We start from the raw sequence: 24420 nt of genomic DNA on the forward strand, positions 1-24420 counted from the left end.
TTCATCAAAGCTGTGTGTGTGTGTGTGTGTGTGATGGAGAAGCACAGATTTTTGCTTATTTCCTGGAATAATTATTATTCTAGTGCATACTGCATACTATTTGATTTTTATTTGCTATTATAAATTAATCATTTTTACCTTTTCCCTTAGAGCATATTGTGCTTAGGTTCCAGGATTGTTAAATAGTGGTTATTTTTTGAAGGTAGATTACTTAAATGGTGGTGGAGAGTGCACTAGTTCAGCAGACAGATTGAATTTTCTTGTATGTTAATGTTGAACACTTTTCATCAACTCTGTTCTGTTCTCTTCCCTAAACAATATGCTCCTAATTTGTGCTGTCATCATTTATATGCCAAAGGTTCTGTGTAGTTATTTGGCCATGATCTATTTCTTTTCAGTGACTGAGATCAGCTGCTTCTATATTGATTGCCACTTAACATTGTCCTCTGTATTATCACAACTTTATTCTGAAAAAAAAAATGAGTGTTATGTGGGACCGTTGTTTAACCCCGCCTTTCATGAATGTCACTGATTCAAGGATATTCCCTTAGTCTGTCCATGTCTGAACATCTTCCCATTTCAAGTAAGGTTTAGTGGCTGCATCCTTCAGAGCTGTATCAGCTTCCCCTGGAGAACTCTTCCTATTTCCTCAAACAAGAAAAGTATGCAAATTCTCTTGTACTTCTTTTTACAGTTTATTGATGTTTCACTATTTGGTTGATATTATTCAGAATTCATAGTTAGAAAATATGGTTAATCCTCAGTTTTACTGAAGATCAGGTTCCTTCTCCCAACTTTTATTTTTTACTCTTTATGTTATTTAGTGGCCTGTTTGTCATGATGAATAGATTTTTAATGCCAAAAAAATGACATTGACTTGATGTTCAATCTCATGTAGATGGGAGATAAAATAATTAAAATATGATCTTCTGCAAGAAGCAGGGTATTTTTAGATTTTTGACAGTATTCCTTTAATAACATTTTTATTTCCACTTATCTGCCTCTGTTATTTTTCCTTGATTTGATTTTCATTGCATACAACTGATTCTCACCTGACAAATTAGTCACATTATTGTTATTTATTCATTATAATTTACTAAATATTATTTAAATCCAATCATTATGATAAGTTCTAGTGTTTTGGTTCAAGATGAATAGAAAATGGACCCTGTTCTAAGGGGAGCATCATAAATCTGAAGAAATATAGATATAAATTAAAAAGTCCTAAAGAAAGATGTTATTTGCTTTAGCGCAACTATTCTTGTGGTTCTATAAGAGCACAATGGAAAATACATTTACCTTTTTCTATGGAAGACAAGCTTCAAAAAGTGTCACTGGTTAACTTCTGAGGTGGATCTAAAAGTATGGATGAGTTTTTTAACTTGAGTGATGATCTAAAGAGAATATAATATCAAAAAAACAAGTTATGTTCGTGGAGCACCCAGAACATGCATTGTTGAAAGATGGAGAGAATGAGGCCAGGCGCTGTGGCTCACGCCTGTAATTCCAGCACTTCGGGAGGCCAAGGTGGGTGGATCACGAGGTCAGGAGATCGAGACCATCCTGGCTAACATGGTGAAACCCTCTCTCTACTAAAAATACAAAAAAATTAGCTGGACATGGTGGCGGGCGCCTGTAGTCCCAGCTGCTTGGGAGGCCGAGGCAGGAGAATGGCATTAACCCAGGAGGCGGAGGTTGCAGTGAGCCGAGATTGCACCACTGCACTCCAGCCTGGGCGACAGAGTGAGACTCCATCAAAAAAGAAAGAAAAAAAGAAAGACGGAGAGAATGGGGGAGGAACTTAGAGGGTAGTGTTCAATGCGGTCACAGAAGTTAATTTATGTACAATTATAAAAAGCATGTATTACATACGAAGGGATTTAAAGCAAGAAAGTTTAACAATCACATTAAAATTTTAGAAAGTACTGTGAGAGTAGACTGGAGGATGTGTTGGGAAGGAAGAAGCTGAAGTCAGGGACATTAGTTAGGAGATTATTGTAGTATTACAGACGAGATTCAAAGAGAACCTGAAATAAGATATTGAGCTGTGGCAAGCATGTGAATACTACTACTTCACAATGTACATGTCACACGGCCTTACTTGGTGACTTCTGATTAACGACAATCCTTATTGTCATTGGGATTACAGGAGACACACAGTCAGTCTTTTGTATCTGAGGTTTCCCCGTGCAGACTCAACCAACTTGGGATAGAACATATTAGAAAAAATAAAAAAAACTAGTAATACTACAATAAAAATAACATAAAATACAAAACAATACAGTATAACACTATTTAAATAGGATTTATATTGTATTAGATATTAAAAGTAATCTAGAGAATATTTATACTATATGGGAAGATGTGCATAGGTTATCTGAAAATATTATGCCATTTTATATGAAAGACTTGAGCATCTATGGATTTTTGTATTGGAGGGGTGAAAGAGGTGTCCTAGAACCAACACCTCATGGATATTGATGGACAACTGTATTTTGAAAATATTTAGGATATTTATATTTAAAAAGAGGTGGAATTGACAGTCTTTATAACACTTTGGTCCTGAAGAGGAAAGGGTAGAATAAGATCTCAAGATTGGTTATAGATACAACAACAAAAAGAGAAAACTTCAGGCCAATAACCTTTATGAACATCAATGAAAAAATCCTCAACAAAATATCGGCAAACCCAATCCAGCAGCACATCAAAAGCTTATCCACCATGATCAAGGAGGCTTCATCTCTGGGATGCAAGGTTGGTTCAACATATGCAAATCAAGAAATGTGATTCATCACATAAACAGAACTAAAGACAAAAACCACATGATTATCTCAATAGATGCAGAAAAAGGATTTTGATAAAATTCAACATCCCTTCATGTTAAAAACTCTCAATAAATTAGACATTGGAGGAACATACCTCAAAATGATAAGAACCCTATATGAAAAACCCACAGTCAACATCATACTGAATGGGCAAAAGCTGGCAGCATTCCTCTTGAATACCAGCACAAGACAAGGATGCCCTCTCTCACCACTCCTATTCAACACAGTATTGGAAGTTCTGGCCAGGGCAATCAGGCAAGAGAAGGAAATAAAGGGTATTCAAATAGTAAGAGAGGAAGTAAAACTATCCCTGTTAGATGACATGATTCTATATCTAGAAAACCGTATTGTCTCAATCCCAAAGCTTCTCAAGCTTATAAGCAAAGTCTCAGGATACAGAATCAATGTGCAAAAATTGCTAGCATTCCTATACACCAACAACAGGCAAGCAGAGAGCCAAATCATGAGCGAATTCCCATTCACAATTGCCGCAGAAAGAATAAAATACCTAGGAGTACAGCTAACAAGGGAGGTGAAAGATCTCTACAAGGAGAACTATAAACAACTGCTCAAATAAATCAGAAATGACACAAACAAATGGAAAACCATTCTGTGCTCATGGATAGGAAGGATAAATATCATTAAAATGACCGTCTGCCCAAAGCAATTTATAGATTCAATGCTATTGCCATTAAACTGCCATTCGCATTCTTCACAAAATTAGAAAACACTATTTTAAAATTCATATAGAATCAAAAAAGAGCCTCAATAGGCAGGCAATCTTAAGCAAAAAGAAAAAAGCTGGAGCCCTCATGCTACATGACTTCAAACTATACTGCAGGGCTACAGTAACCAAAACAGCATGGTACCAGTACAAGAACAGACACATAGACCAATGGAACAGAGTAGTGAACCCCAAAATAAGTCCACACATCTATAACTATCTGATCTTCAACAAGCCTGACAAAAATAGGTAATGGGAAAAAGATTCCCTATTCAATAAATGGTACTGGGAAAACTGGCTAGCTATAAGCAGAAAATTGAAACTGGACCCCTTTTTTACACCATATTCAATAATTAACTTAATATGGATTAAAGATTTAAATGTAAAACTCCAAACTATAAAAACCCTGTAAGACAACCTAGGCAATACCATTCAGAGGCATGGGCAAAGATTTCATGATGAAGATGCCAAAAGCAATTGCAACAAAAGCAAAATTGACAAATGAGATCTAATTAAACTAGAGTTTCTTCACAGCAAAAGAAACTGTCAGCAGAGTAAACACACAACCTACAGAATGGGAGAAAAATTTTGCAAACTATGCATCTGACAAAGGTCTAATATCTAGCATCTATAAGTAACTTAAACAAATTTACAAGAAAAAACAACTGCATTAAAAAGTGGGCAAAGGACATGAACAGACATTTCTCAAAAGAAGACATAAATGTGGCCAACAATCATATGGAAAAAAGCTCAACATCACTGGTCATTAGAGAAATGCAAATCAAACCACTGAGACACCATCTCACACCAGTCAGAATAGGTGTTATTAAAAAGTAAAAAAATAACAGATGCTGGTGAAGTTGTGGAGAAAAAAGAACACTTACACCCTGTTGGTGGGACTGTAAATCAGTTCAACCATTGTGGAAGACAGTGTGGCAATTCCTCGAAGACCTAAAGACAGAAATACCACTGAACCCAGAAATCCCATTATTTGGGTATATACACAAATGAGTATAAATCATTGTATTATAAAGACACATGCACATATATGTTCACTGCAGCACCATTCACAATAGCAAAGACATGGACTCAACCTAAATGTCCATCAATGATAGACTGGGTAAAGAAAATGTGGTACATAAATACCACGGAATACAATGCATCCATAAAAAAGCATAAGATTATGTCCTTTGCAGGGACATGGATGGAGCTCGAGGCCATCATCCTTAGCAAACAAACTCAGGAACAGAACACCAAATACCACGTGTTCTCACTTGTAAGTGGGAGCTAAGAGATGAGAACACATGGACACATAGAGGGGAACAACATACACTGAGGCTTACTGGAGGGTGGAAGGTGGGAGGAAGGATAGGATCAGAAAAAATAACTAATGAATACTAGGCTTAATACCTGGGTGATGAAATAATGCATATAACAAACCACCATGATACCTGTTTACCTGTATAACAAACCTGCACACCCTGCATGTTCCCTGGAACTTAAAAGTTAAAAAAAAATAGATTGCTGACAAAGTTATTATAAGTGGTAGGGATTTTCTTAATCCAGACAAAATTCAGGATAGGATCATGTTTTATATGGCAAAATAAACATGGGAGAAATTTTGAGTGAAGTTTTGGTTTTGAGTTTGATTTTTCTGGGCAACATTCACATGAATTTTAGTGGAGCACTGGTTAGAGATCTAGGCTGGAGAGTTTGATTTGAGAATCTTAAGATCAACGTGATCATTGAAGACATGAATGCAGATAAGATTATGCAAAAAGAGGATCTAAGCTGAGAAGAGAAGACAAGGGTAATGAGAATGGATTCTTGGCCAACATTAATGCTTAACGGAAGAAGATAGCATTCAATGGAGCAGTCTAATAAGGGGAAAGCAAGAAAGGAGAGAATGGTATCATAAAAACCTAGTAAGAAGAAACTTCAGTGTCAAACATCACACAGGGCATAGTAAGATGAAGACTGAAAAGAGGTTATTTGACTAGAATCTACAAGGTCTCTGATGATCTTAATGAAAAAAATTTCAAAAAATAATGAAGAAGATTAATTATAGTAGATGAAAGAGTAAATTTGGGTTGGGGAAATAGAAAAGATAAACATAGATTATTTTTTCCAAAAGTGCTGGGTATAAAGAGAAGTTATTTTGATAATTTGTGGTAAAACATTGCCCCTTTCCCTTTCGTGTGTTCCCCACCACTCCCACTGCCCCCATTTTCTCTTCTCAGGTAATACAGTTCTATTTTAACATCTTAACCCACACAGTCAATGAACAGGGACAATCTAGGCCCACTTGGGAATTATCCCTGTCAGTGTGCCAGCGTTTATTAATAGAAGACTTTGACTGGGCATTATTCTTTTGCCTCTGAAGGTTTATTTAGTCACCATTTTTGGGTGCTTTATGCCTATTTAATATTATATTATTTAAAGAAAAATTACCTTTGAGATTTTAGAAAACAAAAACTAGTTGAAAAATGGGTAGATACACTATGAACCATTAACATAGGTATGTTTAGTGACCTCACTAGATAGGTTTAGACTTATTTTAAAACATACTCCTCCTTGTAATTAAATCACTAATCCAAGTATATAGGAAGACTTAGTCATGCTTATTGTCTCTGAAGGATCCTTTTCTTTATTTTCTCCCATCCAGCTTCTTGTTCAGTACTTCAGTCCTATGCTAGAATTCACCTTCTGCTTATTATTGTATAAGGGTTGCTATTCTTACTACAAAAAGTTTGTTGCCAGTATTTCTGTTGCTATGGCTGCTGAACTGCTTCTTTGTGCTCTAAAAATCATATTAAGCAAGGTTCCACTTATCACTGGATTAATTATTAGAGTATGTACTCTAACTACTTGAAGCCGTTTTACGCTGTGTTTTCCAGCTAGCTCTACTCTGACATTTCCGCAGGATCATTGTGATATTTTTTTCTAGGGCTATGCTGTACATCTCTTTCTTGCCTCCTAGCCACTCAGATAAGCCTGGTCTCTGAGTAAATTGTGGCTATGTATTTACAGAATTTCTAATGCTTCACTTATTCTATTGCTTCCTCTTAGCTTTTTGCAAAGGGTATTTATATATCTCTTAAAGGAAAGCTTGTTGGGGAAAAATAGTTTAGTTACATTTAACACAAAAACCGTTTCTAACTTCCGTCACATGCATACTTAATTTACTATATGCACACATATGAAGATATATCTACCTTAAATAATCATTAACACATATGAATGATCATCAATATAACATTCAAACAAAACATTGGAATTTAGTTTTTCTATTCCAATAATATACAGTGGGCCTTATATCAATAAAGATAATTGGTTTTTTAATTGCACAATGGGTTCCTCATTAAAGATGAACTTTCTAACCCCTTTCCAGCCCTCTTTCAAATATACTCTAGTCTAAACCCTTGATTTTAACCCTATTATAGGGTTAAGTCTTTTCTGCTCCTGTCAAAAGCCAGGCTAAGGCAAATTCATCAGGAAAAACAAGACTGGAAAACAAATGTAAACTTTATACTCTTTGAACCTCTTTAAACTTTATCCCTGTATTAAATTTGATCACAAGAAAAGCTCAACATCTGGTCTTTACAAAGTTACAATTTCATGTAGAAACCTTTGGCTTTTTTTCTTTTTAATGAAACTGCTTTCAAAGGCAAGATCCATTATGTTGCTCAACACCTTCCACAGAAAGAGCCTTGCAACAAATACCTCTCAGAACTGAGGATCAGCAAAGAGATGTTTTGATGAATTAAAGTGTTCTTCTACTAGGCTGTGAGTGCTATCCAGCCCATTCTATTTTTGAGTTTACTTGGCTGTTCCAAGCCTACTATGAAGCCTTGACCTCTACTGCTATAGCTTTTCTCAGGCAATGTTAATGTTAGATAAAAAGCAAAGTAGTAGTTTAATCTTTCTATTCTTTGCTAGCAATTCTTAATCTTATTTTCTCTGTTCTATAATTCTTATTTTTTGTCACCTGCTTTAAATGAAGAATAAAGAATATTTACTTTTTAAAAGCCTCCCTTTTTCGGTCAGAATTCCTCAAACCTTGACCTTTTTCCAAATCTCTGTGGCACCATCTCCCTTTCCTGTCCATATCATTCATCAGAGCTATTGCCGACACTCTTCTTGAACTCCATTAGAAAAACAGGCTAAATGAATACTTCATAGAAGTTCCTTCCTAATCTATGTATATAAAAATCTATGATTAAGATTTTATATATCAGAAATATTACTAGACTAAAAGGTAGTTTAGATATATCTAAACTGATAGCTTGGTTCATTTAAAATAAATTATTCTATATGATGCTAACACACAATTTGGTAATTTTTTTGTTTCTTAAGGCTTACCTGAGCAATGTGGGTAAGAAAATGCCTAAATCATGTAATCAGTATTTCCAAGTTTATTATGATATGATTTATATGGATAGCAATCAGTTGTCTGCTTAAATTTCCCTTATTTCGATTTCTTATTTAGAAAAGCAGTATGTTATTGGTGATTAATAACCAATTTGTTATTGGTGATTAATCTAAAGGATCACAAAATTTTTATACCAAGTCAAATTTAATGATTCAGAAAACTAAAAGTAAAACAGATAAATTTGGATGTCAAATTCCAGTTCTTTTTTTTTTTATTATTATTATACTTTAGGTTTTATGGTACATGTGTGCAATGTGCAGGTAAGTTACATATGTATACATGTGCCATGCTGGTGCGCTGCACCCACTAACTCGTCATCTAGCATTAGGTATATCTCCCAATGCTATCCCTCCCCTCTCCCCCCACCCCACAACAGTCCCCGAAGTGTGATGTTCCCCTTCCTGTGTCCATGTGTTCTCATTGTTCAATTCCCACTTATGAGTGAGAATATGCGGTGTTTGGTTTTTTGTTCTTGCGATAGTTTACTGAGAATGATGATTTCCAATTTCATCCATGTCCCTACAAAGGACATGAACTCATCATTTTTTATGGCTGCATAGTATTCCATGGTGTATATGTGCCACATTTTCTTAATCCAGTCTATCCAAATTCCAGTTCTTCATAATTAGAATGTGGTCAATGAATGCATTTTTTAACGTTTGAGAAATACATTAAACCACCTATTTTCTCAATAACTTTTCACTAAAGAAAGGAGTAATATGCCTAAGTGAGTATTTATTATTGCTTTTTTTTTTTTACAACAGTTCTAATAGCACTCATTCTTCTGCAGTAAGCAGAAGCCCATCACTGTAAAGATGCTATAATATGCAATACTCTATCTTCCTTTCCATCTAATTTGAAGGATGTCTGCCCATTCTGGCACTGAAGAAGAATGACAATTAGTTTGCTTTTTGGCTATGTTTACTATCTTTCTGCTCTTAAAGACTCCTTTATGATTTGCTTACATTTGATCTTTAGAAGGAATTGCAAACTGAATCCAGACACTGGAAGGTGCTCTGAAGAGGGGGAAAAAAGATGGGGACCTGCATAGGATTGAATAGGCTGACATAGGTAGGATTGAATCGAAGGGCAAGAGTGAAAGTGAGAGACCAAATTAAGAACACTCTTACTCGAATTGTCATGTCTGAAGTTCTGGAACCAGTTCATCTTCTAACAGTATTGGACAGGGATTCTGCATGGCTTGCTTTAAGAGAAGTGACATTATATGAACACAGACAAACTTCAGCATTTACTGGAAATAAAAAAAAATGCCAGACCAGATTTGACATCAATAAAAAACATCAAATTCTTTCCTCACTTTAATCACCCTATGCAGTTCTACTTGTGTATTAAACAAAGACTGTTAATACCTCACTTCCATAGTCACTGAATTCTTTCACTATGATGAATGTTTGCAGTTAAACTCTATTTACACACTTGCTTAATAAGATTATGGAAAATTACTCAAATTTTTAATTGATTTTTTTTCAGACTTGAAAAAGTCTAAGCACATTAATTATGGCCAGTTGAATGCATTATGCCACATTAGAGGACAACACAGGTAAGTTATTCATGCATTTCTTTTTCTGTCATTCTAATGAATATGAGTATTTTTGTTTTAGGGATAAAGTATAGTAATAAACCATTGCTGGCTCTCAGAGGTACTTGATTTATCACACAGATAAAAACAGTTGAAAACCTGGGGGTTATTTCTTCAGATTGAAGGGGCAGAATATGTATGTCACATCTTAAGGAAACAATTTAGTGTGAAACAAACATAACTCATTCCTAGCTGGCCCTTTATGGTACTTAAAAAGCAGTCATAAGGGGAAAAAGCCTTAAGTGGTTGAAAACACACATACTGAGTGAAATAAGTACCTGAGCAGTGAATAGGGAATGCCTCGTTGAAATATACTGGAACCAGAGAACTAGGAAATATCACTGTTCAAAGCTCAGGATTCCTAAGAGGTGTAATACTTGAAGATTTAATTTTAAGAGATCTATTTCCTTGACAACTCCTTTCTCCAAGTTGGATTTTTGGAATTATAAAACTGGTTATTTCCTTCCATATGCATCAGTGTCCATCCACCCTCTTATCTTCCTTCACTCATCCTTCATGAGACTCTTGAGGAATGCCTTAGGTTTACGGAGTTTTCTCTCTCTACTTTAAAACATCTCCAAGTCACATCCTTGTACTTTGCAATCCATTTCAAATTATTTTTATATTGTTGTCTATTTTCTCATTTCTTCTGTCTCAGAGAGAGAGAAGAAGGCATGCAACTTTGATATTGCTTGGATTTCTATCAAGAGGTATCATTTTCCCATGTGCATTGCTGCCTCCTCCTTGCTCCCAGTGCCTTTCGACATGGAGTAAAGAATGAAGTCCACACACTCCCGAGACCTATTGCCTGATGTGAATCCCGTCTCAGCCACTTACTCTCTGTGTGACTTTAGACTGCTTACTACATTTCTCTGCCTTGGTTTTTTCATTGGTAAAATGGAGATAACAACAGTACTCACTTTAAAGGGTTACTAGGATGATTAAATGAGCCTAATATATGTAAATAGTGTCTGGCACATAGTAAGGGTTCCAGAAGTGTCAGTTATTTTTATTATTGTTGTTATTCAGAAAAGCTCATCCAATATGTTAAGTGTCTTGAAAAATTTTAACATCCAAGCTTTGGATCTATCTTATATGTTGGTCCCTTTTCTAATGCATGAGATGCTAGTCAAGGCTTTGAATGTCCTTTTTGCTTTCATTTTCCTTTTGCTTTCTGGCCCAGACTCATTTCACTTTTCAAAATACTTCTAGATTTTTTTTCTGTTTGGGGGGTCATAATAAGAGAGCTTGAATCATCTAGATCTAGTTCTCTCAAAGTATCCCCTCTAAATAAATGTGATCAGCCTTCCTCTTCCTGGATTGAATCATTCCTCTTGGGCAGTGTCCTCTTGTGAGACAATTATCTCATTCAGGTCCAATCTGGCTGTACTGCCTGACTCCCTCTAGTAAGTCTTATGTTTACTATGTCTTTTGTTAGAAACCCAAATCCTGAAATTGTTGGATGTGTTCTTTTGGAGCACTGGTACACACCAGGGGCCTGGGGGAACAGGTTTTAAGGTATGTGTATATAGGTTTTGCATCATTCTGTTAAAAATACAATATATAGTTACAAATACAAAATCAGATATGAAGATAAATATTTATTTGGAATGAGGATAAAATTACAACAAATTAATAAAAGCTTCGAAGTTCAGGTCCTTTTTCTCCCTTGACATTTCTTTAGACGATTTACCAGAAATACATTCACAGGAATTATTTAAAAAGTTCAGAATTCAAGTGATGTCAACAAATTGAGAGGCAATTTAGGAAAAATGTATTTCTCCATATTATTAGTTCTTTATGTATTATAGATGAAAAGTGACCAATAAATTAAACTTTTTCCCCTGTAATAAAAATAGAAAGGCTGAGAATTAAATGATTCAAGGTTTTAAATTTTTGTCCATAAAACTCACAAAAGTCATTTGTTTTGATTCTAAAAAAGGTTCTTCTATTAGAATACAGGCAGTAGGTTCTATTAGAATAAAGGCAGTAGTATTATCCTGGGATTTTTTATTGAATATAAAATAAAATATTAATAACAAAGGGGGGATGATATCACTTTGGATTTCTAAATTTTTGAGTGCAAATTTTTCATCCTAGTAGACTACAAGCTCCATGAAGGCAGATTTATTTTATTTATTTTAGTGCTTCCTACTCCTTGACATTTGTCATAGAATTCAATGTTTTGCACTGGATTTTATTTTGATGTTCAGTAGAAATAAATATCTTCTGATGATTCAAAAAAATGTACAAGAGTTTTCTGTGTTGAATATAAATAAGTTAGGAGGGATATGGATTTATAGTGTTGTTTTTTAGTATTGTCTGGAGAGCGGATTATTTTTAAATATTTTAATCGGAAAGTCTTAATTATATACATTTCTGTGATAAAATATGTTTTTGTATATGTATACAATGTGGAATAATTAAATCAATATGATTAACATATCCATCACTTCTCTTACTTTTTTGTGATGAGACATTTGAAATTTGCTCTTCTGGCTATTATATAAACAATACATTATTATTAACTATAGTCACCCTGTTGTGCAATAGATCTTAAAATCTTTTTACTCCTGTCTAATTGAATCTTTATACCCTTTCATCAACATCTCCACATTCCTTCCCAGCAACCTGGCTCTTAGTAACCACCATTCTACTCTCTGCTTCCACGACTTTCATGTTTTCAGATTCCACCTCTATGTGAGATCATATGGTATATGTCTTTCGGTGCCTGCTCTATCTTACTTAGCATAATGTCCTTTTGTTATTCATGTTGTTGCAGAAGAATTTCCTTCTTTTTAAGACTGAACAGTATTCCACTGTGCATAAGTACCACATTTTTTTAGCCGTTTATTCATTGATGGACATTTAGGTTGATTTCACATTTTGGCTATTGTGAACAGCGCTGCAATAAACATGGGAATGCAGATATCTCTTCGACATATTGATTTCAGTTTTTTTGGATACATACCCAGAAGTGAGATTCCTGCATCATATGTTAATTCTATTTTTAGTCTTTCTGAGGAAACTCCGTACTGTTTTCCACAATGGCTGTTCTATTTTACATTCCCACTAACAGTGTACCTGTATGAGGGTTCCTTTCATTTCAGGTCCTCATCAGCACTTACCTTTCTTTTTGATAACAGCCATTCTAACAGATATGAGGTAATATCTCACTGTGGCTTTAGTTTTCATTTCCCCATTGATTAGTGCTATTGAGCATTTGTTATTTTTTTCATGAACACATTGGCTATACATATGTCTTCTTTGGTAAAGTAGGTGTTCAAAAACTCTGTCCATTTTTAATTGTTTTTTTTTTTCCCTTGCTACTGAGTTGTTTGAGTTCCTTGTATATTTGGATATGAATTCCTTATTTGATATATAGTTTGCAAATATTTTCTCCCATTCTGTAGGTTGTTTCTTCACTTCGTTGATTGTTTTCTTGGTTGTGCAGAAGCTTTTAGTTTGATGTAATCTCATTTGATTTTTTTGCTTTTATTGCCTGTGCTTTCAGGTCATACTCAAAAAATCTTTGCTTAGACCAATGTCATGGAGCTTTCCCCTATGTTTTATCCTAGCAGTTCTATGTTTAAGTTTTAGATCTTTTGTATTTAATCATTTTGAGTTTATTTTTGTATATGGTGAGAGATAAGGGTCTAATTTCATTCTTCTGCTGTGGATATCCAGGTTTTTAAAGCACCACTTATTAGAGAGACTATCCTTTTTCCATTGTGTGTTCTTGGAAATTTTGTCAAAAATCAATTTATTATAACTGTGTGTGTTTATTTCTGGGTTTTCTATCCTGTTCCATTGATCAATATGTCTGTTTTTATGCCAGCATCATACTCTCTTGATTATACTAGCTTTATAATATATTTGAATTCAGGGAGTGGGATGCCTTTGGCTTTGCTCTTTTTGCTCGAGACTCTTTTGGCTGTTTGGGGTCTTTAGTGGTTCCATGCAAATTTCAGAATTGTTTTTTCTATTTTTGTGAAGATGACATTGGAATTGTGATAGAGTTTGCCTTGAATCTGTAGATCACTTTTGCTAGTATGGACATTTTAACAATATCAATTCTTCTAATCAGTGAACATGGATATCCTTCTATTTGTGTTTTCAATTTCTTTTCTTTTTTTTTTTTTTTGATGGTCTCATTTGTTTCTTTATTTGAATATCTTTTTTTTTCTTTTATTATTATTATTATTATTATTATACTTTAGGTTTTATGGTACATGTGCGCAATGTGCAGGTAAGTTACATATGTATACATGTGCCATGCTGGTGCGCTGCACCCACCAACTCGTCATCTAGCATTAGGTATATCTCCCAACGCTATCCCTCCCCCCTCCCCCCACCCCACAACAGTCCCCGAAGTGTGATGTTCCCCTTCCTGTGTCCATGTGTTCTCATTGTTCAATTCCCACCTATGAGTGAGAATATGCGGTGTTTGGTTTTTTGTTCTTGCGATAGTTTACTGAGAATGATGATTTCCAATTTCATCCATGTCCCTACAAAGGACATGAACTCATCATTTTTTATGGCTGCATAGTATTCCACGGTGTATATGTGCCACATTTTCTTAATCCAGTCTATCATTGTTGGACATTTGGGTTGGTTCCAAGTCTTTGCTATTGTGAATAATGCCGCAATAAACATACGTGTGCATGTGTCTTTATAGCAGCATGATTTATAGTCCTTTGGGTATGTATCCAGTAATGGGATGGCTGGGTCGAATGGAATTTCTAGTTCTAGATCCCTGAGGAATCGCCACACTGACTTCCACAAGGGTTGAACTAGTTTACAGTCCCACCAACAGTGTAAAAGTGTTCCTATTTCTCCACATCCTCTCCAGCACCTGTTGTTTCCTGACTTTTTAATGATTGCCATTCTAACTGGTGTGAGATGGTATCTCATTGTGGTTTTGATTTGCATTTCTCTGATGGCCAGTGATGGTGAGCATTTTTTCATGTGTTTTTTGGCTGCATAAATGTCTTCTTTTGAGAAGTGTCTGTTCATGTCCTTCGCCCACTTTTTGATGGGGTTGTTTGTTTTTTTCTTGTAAATTTGTTGGAGTTCATTGTAGATTCTGGATATTAGCCCTTTGTCAGATGAGTAGGTTGCGAAAATTTTCTCCCATTTTGTAGGTTGCCTGTTCACTCTGATGGTAGTTTCCTTTGCTGTGCAGAAGCTCTTTAGTTTAATTAGATCCCATTTGTCAATTTTGGCTTTTGTTGCCATTGCTTTTGGTGTTTTAGACATGAAGTCCTTGCCCATGCCTATGTCCTGAATGGTAATGCCTAGGTTTTCTTCTAGGGTTTTTATGGTTTTAGGTCTAACATTTAAGTCTTTAATCCATTTTGAATTGATTTTTGTATAAGGTGTAAGGAAGGGATCCAGTTTCAGCTTTCTACATATGGCTAGCCAGTTTTCCCAGCACCATTTATTAAATAGGGAATCCTTTCCCCATTTCTTGTTTTTGTCAGGTTTGTCAAAGATCAGATACTTGTAGATATGTGGCATTATTTCTGACGGCTCTGTTCTGTTCCATTGATCTATATCTCTGTTTTGGTACCAGTACCATGCTGTTTTGGTTACTGTAGCCTTGTAGTATAGTTTGAAGTCAGGTAGTGTGATGCCTCCAGCTTTGTTCTTTTGGCTTAGGATTGACTTGGCGATGCGGGCTCTTTTTTGGTTCCATATGAACTTTAAAGTAGTTTTTTCCAATTCTGTGAAGAAAGTCTTTGGTAGCTTGATGGCATTGAATCTGTAAATTACCTTGGGAAGGATGGCCATTTTCACGACATTGATTCTTCCTACCCATGAGCATGGAATGTTCTTCCATTTGTTTGTATCCTCTTTTATTTCCTTGAGCAGTGGTTTGTAGTTCTCCTTGAAGAGGTCTTTCACATCCCTTGTAAGTTGGATTCCTAGGTATTTTATTCTCTTTGAAGCAATTGTGAATGGGAGTTCACTCATGATTTGGCTCTCTGTTTGTCTGTTATTGATGTATAAGAATGCTTGTGATTTTTGCACATTGATTTTGTATCCTGAGACTTTGCTGAAGTTGCTTATCAGCTTAAGGAGATTTTGGGCTGAGACAATGGGGTTTTCTAGATATACTATCATGTCATCTGCAAACAGGGACAATTTGACTTCCTCTTTTCCTAATTGAATACCCTTGATTTCCTTCTCCTGCCTAATTGCCCTGGCCAGAACTTCCAACACTATGTTGAATAGAAGTGGTGAGAGAGGGCATCCCTGTCTTGTGCCAGTTTTCAAAGGGAATGCTTCCAGTTTTTGCCCATTCAGTATGATATTGGCTGTGGGTTTGTCATAAATAGCTCTTATTATTTTGAGATACGTCCCATCAATTCCTAATTTATTGAGAGTTTTTAGCATGAAGGGTTGTTGAATTTTGTCAAAGGCCTTTTCTGCATCTATTGAGATAATCATGTGGTTTTTGTCTTTGGTTCTGTTTATATGCTGGATTACATTTATTGATTTGCGTATATTGAACCAGCCTTGCATCCCAGGGATGAAGCCCACTTGATCATGGTGGATAAGCTTTTTGATGTGCTGCTGGATTCTGTTTGCCAGTATTTTATTGAGGATTTTTGCATCAATGTTCATCAAGGATATTGGTCTAAAATTCTCTTTTTTTGTTGTGTCTCTGCCAGGCTTTGGTATCAGGATGATGCTGGCCTCATAAAATGAGTTAGGGAGGATTCCCTCTTTTTCTATTGATTGGAATAGTTTCAGAAGGAATGGTACCAGCTCCTCCTTGTACCTCTGGTAGAATTCGGCTATGAACCCATCTGGTCCTGGACTTTTTTTGGTTGGTAAGCTATTGATTATTGCCACAATTTCAGCTCCTGTTATTGGTCTATTCAGAGATTCAACTTCTTCCTGGTTTAGTCTGGGGAGGGTGTATGTGTTGAGGAATTTATCCATTTCTTCTAGATTTTCTAGTTTATTAGCATAGAGGTGTTTGTAATATTCTCTGATGGTAGTTTGTATTTCTGTGGGATCGGTGGTGATATCCCCTTTATCATTTTTTATTGCATCTATTTGATTCTTCTCTCTTTTTTTCTTTATTAATCTTGCTAGCGGTCTATCAATTTTGTTGATCCTTTCAAAAAACCAGCTCCTGGATTCATTTATTTTTTGAAGGGGTTTTTGTGTCTCTATTTCCTTCAGTTCTGCTCTGATTTTAGTTATTTCTTGCCTTCTGCTAGCTTTTGAATGTGTTTCCTCTTGCTTTTCTAGTTCTTTTAATTGTGATGTTAGGGTGTCAATTTTGGATCTTTCCTGCTTTCTCTTGTGGGCATTTAGTGCTATAAATTTCCCTCTACACACTGCTTTGAATGCATCCCAGAGATTCTGGTATGTTGTGTCTTGGTTCTCGTTGGTTTCAAAGAACATCTTTATTTCTGCCTTCATTGCGTTATGTACCCAGTAGTCATTCAGGAGCAGGTTGTTCAGTTTCCACGTAGTTGAGCGGTTTTGCGTGAGATTCTTAATCCTGAGTTCTAGCTTGATTGCACTGTGATCTGAGAGACAGTTTGTTACAATTTCTGTTCTTTTACATTTATTAAGGAGAGCTTTACTTCCAAGTATATGGTCAATTTTGGAATAGGTGTGGTGTGGTGCTGAAAAAAATGTATATTCTGTTGATTTGGGGTGGAGAGTTCTGTAGATGTCTATTAGGTCCGCTTGGTGCAGCGCTGAGTTCAATTCCTGGGTATCCTTGTTGACTTTCTGTCTCGTTGATCTGTCTAATGTTGACAGTGGGGTGTTAAAGTCTCCTATTATTAATGTGTGGGAGTCTAAGTCTCTTTGTAGGTCACTCAGGACTTGCTTTATGAATCTGGGTGCTCCTGTATTGGGTGCATATATATTTAGGATAGTTAGCTCTTCTTGTTGAATTAATCCCTTTACCATTATGTAATGGCCTTCTTTGTCTCTTTTGATCTTTGTTGGTTTAAAGTCTGTTTTATCAGAGACTAGGATTGCAACCCCTGCCTTTTTTTGTTTTCCATTTGCTTGGTAGATCTTCCTCCATCCTTTTATTTTGAGCCTATGTGTGTCTCTGCACGTGAGATGGGTTTCCTGAATACAGCACACTGATGGGTCTTGAGTCTTTATCCAATTTGCCAGTCTGTATCTTTTAATTGGAGCATTTAGTCCATTTACATTTAAAGTTAATATTGTTATGTGTGAATTTGATCCTGTCATTATGATGTTAGCTGGATATTTTGCTCGTTAGTTGATGCAGTCTCTTCCTAGTCTCGATGGTCTTTACATTTCGGTATGATTTTGCAGTGGCTGGTACCGGTTGTGCCTTTCCATGTTTAGCACTTCCTTCAGGAGCTCTCTTAGGGCAGGCCTGGTGGTGACAAAATCTCTCAGCATTTGCTTGTCTGTAAAGTATTTTATTTCTCCTTCACTTATGAAGCTTAGTTTGGCAGGATATGAAATTCTGGGTTGAAAATTCTTTTCTTTAAGAATGTTGAATATTGGCCCCCACTCTCTTCTGGCTTGTAGGGTTTCTGCCGAGAGATCCGCTGTTAGTCTGATGGGCTTCCCTTTGATGGTAACCCGACCTTTCTCTCTGGCTGCCCTTAACATTTTTTCCTTCATTTCAACTTTGGTGAATCTGACAATTATGTGTCTTGGAATTGCTCTTCTCGAGGAGTATCTTTGTGGCGTTCTCTGTATTTCCTGAATCTGAATGTTGGCCTGCCTTGCTAGATTGGGGAAGTTCTCCTGGATAATATCCTGCAGAGTGTTTTCCAACTTGTTTCCATTCTCCCCGTCACTTTCAGGTACACCAATCAGACGCAGATTTGGTCTTTTCACATAGTCCCACATTTCTTGGAGGCTTTGCTCGTTTCTTTTTATTCTTTTTTCTCTAAACTTCCCTTCTCACTTCATTTCATTCATTTCATCTTCCAGGGCTGATACCCTTTCTTCCATTTGATCGCATCGGCTCCTGAGGCTTCTGCATTCTTCACGTAGTTCTCGATCCTTGGTTTTCAGCTCCATCAGCTCCTTTAAGCACTTCTCTGTATTGGTTATTCTAGTTATACATTCTTCTAAATTTTTTTCAAAGTTTTCAACTTCTTTGCCTTTGGTTTGAATATCCTCCCGTAGCTCGGAGTAATTTGATCGTCTGTAGCCTTCTTCTCTGAGCTCGTCGAAGTCATTCTCCGTCCAGCTTTGTTCCGTTGCTGGTGAGGAACTGCGTTCCTTTGGAGGAGGAGAGGTACTGTGGTTTTTAGAGTTTCCAGTTTTTCTGCTCTGTTTTTTCCCCATCTTTGTGGTTTTATCTACTTTTGGTCTTTGATGATGGTGATGTACAGATGGGTTTTTGGTGTGGATGTCCTTTCTGTTAGTTTTCCTTCTAACAGACAGAACCCTCAGCTGCAGGTCTGTTGGAGTACCTGGCCGGCCGTGTGAGGTGTCAGTCTGCCCCTGCTGGGGGGTGCCTCCCAGTTAGGCTGCTCAGGGGTCAGAGGTCAGGGACCCACTTGAGGAGGCAGTCAGCCCGTTCTCAGATCTCCAGCTGCGTGCTGGGAGAACCACTGCTCTCCTCAGAGCTGTAAGACAGGGACATTTAAGTCTGCAGAGGTTACTGCTGTCTTTTTGTTTGTGTGTGCCCTGCCCCCAGAGGTGGAGCCTAGAGAGGCAGGCAGGCCTCCTTGAGCTGTGGTGGGCTCCACCCAGTTCAAGCTTCCAGGCTGCTTTGTTTACCTAAGCGAGCCTGGGCAATGGCGGGCGCCCCTCCCCCAGCCTCGCTGCCGACTTGCTGTTTGATCTCAGACTGCTGTGCTAGCAATCAGCGAGACTCCGTGGGCGTAGGACCCTCTGAGCCAGGTGCGGGCTATACTCTCCTGGGGCACCGGTTCCTAAGCCCATCGGAAAAGCACAGTATTCAGGTGGGAGTGGCCCGATTTTCCAGGTGCCCTCTGTCACCCCTGGAAGGGGAACTCCCTGACCCCTTGAGCTTCCCGAGTGAGGCAATGCCTCGCCCCTGCTTTGGTTGGCGCATGGTGCGCTCACCCACTGACCTGCGCCCACTGTCTGGCACTCCCTAGTGAGATGAACACGGTACCTCAGATGGAAATGCAGAAATCACCCGTCTTCTGCGTGGCTCTCGCTGGGAGCTGTAGACCGGAGCTGTTCCTATTCGGCCATCTTGGCTCCCCAATTTCTTTCATTATTGTTTCAGTATACAGATCTTTAAACTTTTTTGGTTAAATTCACACCTAAGTAGTCTATTTTTGTTGTTGCTATAGTAAATAGAATTATTTTTCTAGGATTTTTTTTGGGTGGTTTGTATATAGAAGCATGACTAATTTTTGTACGTTGATTTTGTATATCCTGCAACTTTACTGAATTTATTTATTCTAATAGCTTTTGGTAGAGTCTCTAGGCTTTTATACTTATAAGATCCATATTGTCTGCAAATAGTTTCCCTGCTTCCTTCCCTATTGGGCTATATTTTTGTTCTTTATTTTGCCTAATTGCTCTGGCTGAAACTTTCAATACTGTGTTGAAAAGAAGTAGTGAAAGTGGGCATACTTGTCTTGTTCTTGATCTTAGATGAAAATTTTTCAACTTTTCACCTTTGAGTATAGTGTTTACTGTAGGCTTATCATGTTTGGCCTTTATTGCGTTTAGGTACATTCCTTCTGTTGAGGGTTTTTATTATTAAAAGAGGTCAAATGCTTATAAAAACTATAACCCATGAACAGTTGAAAACTTATAAAAACTGTCACCCATGAACAGCTTTTAGCCCAAAGTCCATTTATAAATTAACTGTCAAGCATTCAGAATTTTCCAAAGACACAATATTATACAATCATAGAATTGTAGAACAGGAAGTCAACTCAATCATCTAGTGGAAACTCTTTAACCTAAATATGATTGTTAATCATTGTTATTTAAAACAAAAGAGCTAACTGACAAAGTCATAGAGTACCCAATTTTCCCTCATTTGTTCAAAATATATCTGAAATGTTATGCTTTTATAATAAATAGGAAAATAACATTTTAAGATTTATACTAATTAATGAAAAAAATTAAAAATTGAGTAATTGTTTTCATTGTTTCAGTACATTTAATTAGAAAAGTATTAAGAGTTTGATAGAGACAATTATGATGATTTTAAGGAGGTTCCTGGAAAACCCTTTACGGTATATTCATTATTAATTTTTGTTTCAGAATATCTTACTTTCCTTTTTCTTCTCTTTTTTTCACTCACAGGATGTTGGTGAGAACCTTTCTTTTTCTTAATGAGAATGTTTTGATAATTCTGTTGGCTTTCCAGACATAATTAGACATGTATTTTTGTCTTAAGAAATAAAGAAATGAAGAGATAGGGGACTTTTATTTTTATGGATATAAAGTTTAGAAGAGAAAGGAAAGGGAGGAGAGCTTTAAAAAGGTGGTTTATGTACACATAAAAGAAATGATCTGAGCTTTGAGCCATTAAACATTGCTTTGTCTGGAATGAAGCCATTTTTTATTTTGAGGTTTCCTCTGATGACCACTAGCTGGCACTCTCAATCCAGAACAGCCCTGTCTTTTGGGATGGCAGAAAATGTGGGCAGACATAGGTGGGATCTTACATTTATTCAATAGGTTGTTAACAAGTTGGAAGCTTATAATTCAAGGCATGCCTATTAATAATGTTTTACCTAACATGTACACTCTTATAGCCAATTGTTTAGGCAGGGTTTTCTACGTAGGGCAGAAATGTATACACATTTATAGTTATTACCATGACTAGAAGGCAGTGGGGATTTTAAACCTTTAGTAATGTGCAGTGAAATCTTGCACACTGTCCCAACCAAAATGTCAATAGTCCTCCTTTTCCCATCCTCCCTTCCTCTTAAGGAACACTGGTCTAGACGATATTATCTTAAACTTACTCAAATTAGAGGAGTTGCTATAGCTAATAGCTAAGATTTCATTAACCTTCAGATTTCCCTAGATCTTGATTTCAGAAACAAACTCATTCTTTCCTGAAAACTTGCTTTGTTTCTCTATTTCTATCCATGTCACTACATTTAGACTGTAAACTCCTGGAAAAAAAAGCAATCCTATTAGTTTGGTGCACTTGAGAGTTTTTATTGCTTATTTCAGTGCATGATACATAGCTGACATTCAAAAAATACTTGTGGAATGCCTGCATTTACCCAGTAATTAAAGCATGAAAATCTTGCAGGTATGTTTTGTTACCTTTTCTCTTTATTTCTCCATGTGTTATAATTAGATTCTACTGTTCCATTTTATCTCTACTGTTTATCACTCATTTTTTAATCTACTACTCCACTCTAGCTTTTATTACCTGAATCCAGGACTACCAAACTTATAAGTGGAATTACATTCTCAAATCTCTTCTCATCTTAATTCCACATTATGTACTACAAGTTAAATCTATTTTATTCATATATTTTAATAGATTAAGTTTTGAATAATTTTGGCTTTACAAAAAAATTGAGTAGAAAGTATAATTTCCATATATACCTTGACCCTTCCTTCCTAATTTCCCATATGATCAATATCTTGCAGAAGCATGGTATATGTGTTGCAATTTTTAGCCAATGTTGTTATTTACTATTAACTAAAGCCCATTTATATTAGGGATTACTGTTCATGTTGAACATTTCAGGGCTTTTGACAAGTATATAATGACGTGGAACAACCATTCCATGTAATGACGTGTGTTCAACATTACAGAATAATTTTACTACTCTAAAAATCTTCTGCTCCATCTCTTCTCCCTCCCTTCTCCCTATCCTCAACCCCTGACAACCACTGATTTTTTTCCTCTGTTTCTATAATTTTGCCTTTTTTAGAATGTCATATAGTTGGAATAACACTGTATATATTATTTTCAGATTGCCTTCTTAGTCTGTTTTCTGTTGCTATAAAATAATATCAGAGATTAGATAATTTATAAAGAAAATAAATTTATATCTCACACTTCTGGAGGCTGGGAAGTCAAAGGGCATGAGACTCGCACCTGGCAAGGATGATCTTATGGTATAAGAGTGGAAGGCGAAAGCAAGCTTTTGAAAGATAGAGAAGATAGAGAAAGACACCAAGGACTAGACTTGCTTTATATCAATCTCATGATAATTAACCTGCTAATGTGATAATGGCATTAATTCATGAGTCATACCCTCATGACTCAATCACCTTTATTAAGCCCCACCTTACAACACTGTGGCACTGGGGATTAAGTTTCAAAAGCATGAATTTTGGGGGGCACATTTAAACCACAGTAGCTTCCTTCACTAAACAATATGTATGTAAATTTTTTTCTCTGTGTGTGTGTGCATGGTGTGTGTGTGTGTGTATGTGTGTGTGTGTGTGTATTTGGCTTGATAGCTCATTCCTTTTATTGCTGAATAATATTTATTGTATGGATATACAACAGTGTTTTTATCCGTTCACTTATTGAAGTACATCTTGGTTGCTTTCAAGTTTTAGCAATTACAAATAAAGCTGCTATGAACATTTATGTGCAGGTTTTTGTGTGAACATAGGTTTTTGGGAAAATACCAAGGACCATGCTTGCTGAGTCATGTGATAAGCTTATGCTTAGCTTTATAAGAAACTAGCAAACGGTTCGAATATGGCTACACCACTTTGTATTCCCACCCAAAATGAGTGAGTTTCTTTTGCTCCATAGCCTCGTCATCATTTGTGTTGTTGGTGTTTTTAATATTAGGCATTCTAATAAATGTCTAGTGGTATCTTTTGCTTCAGTTTGTAATTCTCTAATGACATATGATGTTTATCATCTTTTCATAAGCTAATTTCCACCTATATGTCTTCTTGGATGAGGATCTGTTCAGATTCCATTTTAAAATTGATTTCTTTGTTTTCTTATTGTTGAGTTTTAAGAGTTCTTTGTAGATTTTGGATGCCAGCTATTTATCAAATATGTGTTTTGCAAATAGTTTCTACTATTTCTATGTCATTTCTATGTCTTCTTTGGAGAAATGTTTATTCATGTCTTTTGCACATTTTTTAATTGTGTTGTTTGGTTTTCTATTGCGTTGTATGAGTTCTTTATAAATTTTAAATATTAATCCCTTATCAGATATATTTTGGTCTACAAATATTCTTCCCAAGTATAGGCTACTATTGAGTTTATTTTTGTGTATGGCATAAGATAGGGGTACAATTTCATTCTTTTCCCATTTTAAAATTCATAAGGAAACATGAAGGACCCCAAATAGCAAAAACAATTCTGAGAAAGGAAAACAACGTTGGAGGCATTCTATTTCTAATTTTAACTATTTTTTTAAAATTATTTTTATGTATTGTTTTTAAATTGGTATATAATAACTGTACATGTTTGGGGGTACATATGATACCCCCAATCTTTAACGAAGTACCAATGGCATTCTTCACAGAGTACCAATAGTTCTTCATTAAAGATTGCATTGAATCTGTATATTGGTTTGGATAATATGAACATTCTAACAATATTAATTTTTCCAATCCAAGGATATCTTTGGGGCAGTGGATATCTTTCTATTTATTTGTGTCGTCTGAAATTTCATCACTGTTTTATAATTTTCAGTGTACAGATCTTTCACCTTCTTGGTTTAATTTATTACTAAGTTGGGTTTTTTTGATACTATCATAAAGGGGATTGCTTTCTTGATTCCTTTTTCATTTGTGTTGTTATTTGTGTATAAAAATACTACTAATTTTTTATTGACTTTGTATCCTGTAAATTTACTGAATTCCTTTATTAGTTAAAAAATCATAATTATTAAAATTAAAAACTCAAGACCACTCTTTGCAGCTTCCT

General features: G+C 36.0%; 1 protein-coding gene across 5 annotated transcripts in view; it reads left to right on the top strand.

Annotated features, from left to right (window-relative positions):
* CNBD1 (cyclic nucleotide binding domain containing 1) overlaps positions 1-24420 on the top strand; it is a 631440-nt gene that overhangs the window by 11694 nt on the left and 595326 nt on the right. For 4 of the 5 annotated variants that reach the window (XR_008509177.2, XM_054518647.2, XM_054518649.2 and 1 more), the window contains exon 2: positions 9473-9542. The exons of the other annotated variant lie outside the window; for it this stretch is intronic. Coding sequence is in view for 2 of the 4 variants with exons in the window: in XM_054518647.2 (XP_054374622.2) it covers positions 9473-9542 (70 nt within the window). In the remaining 2 variants the exon portion in view is untranslated. The remainder of the gene's footprint in view (positions 1-9472; positions 9543-24420) is intronic. 5 annotated transcript variants of the gene reach the window in all.

The sequence above is a fragment of the Pongo abelii genome, chromosome 7 (assembly GCF_028885655.2).
Source record: "Pongo abelii isolate AG06213 chromosome 7, NHGRI_mPonAbe1-v2.0_pri, whole genome shotgun sequence".
Classification (NCBI taxonomy): domain Eukaryota; kingdom Metazoa; phylum Chordata; class Mammalia; order Primates; family Hominidae; genus Pongo; species Pongo abelii.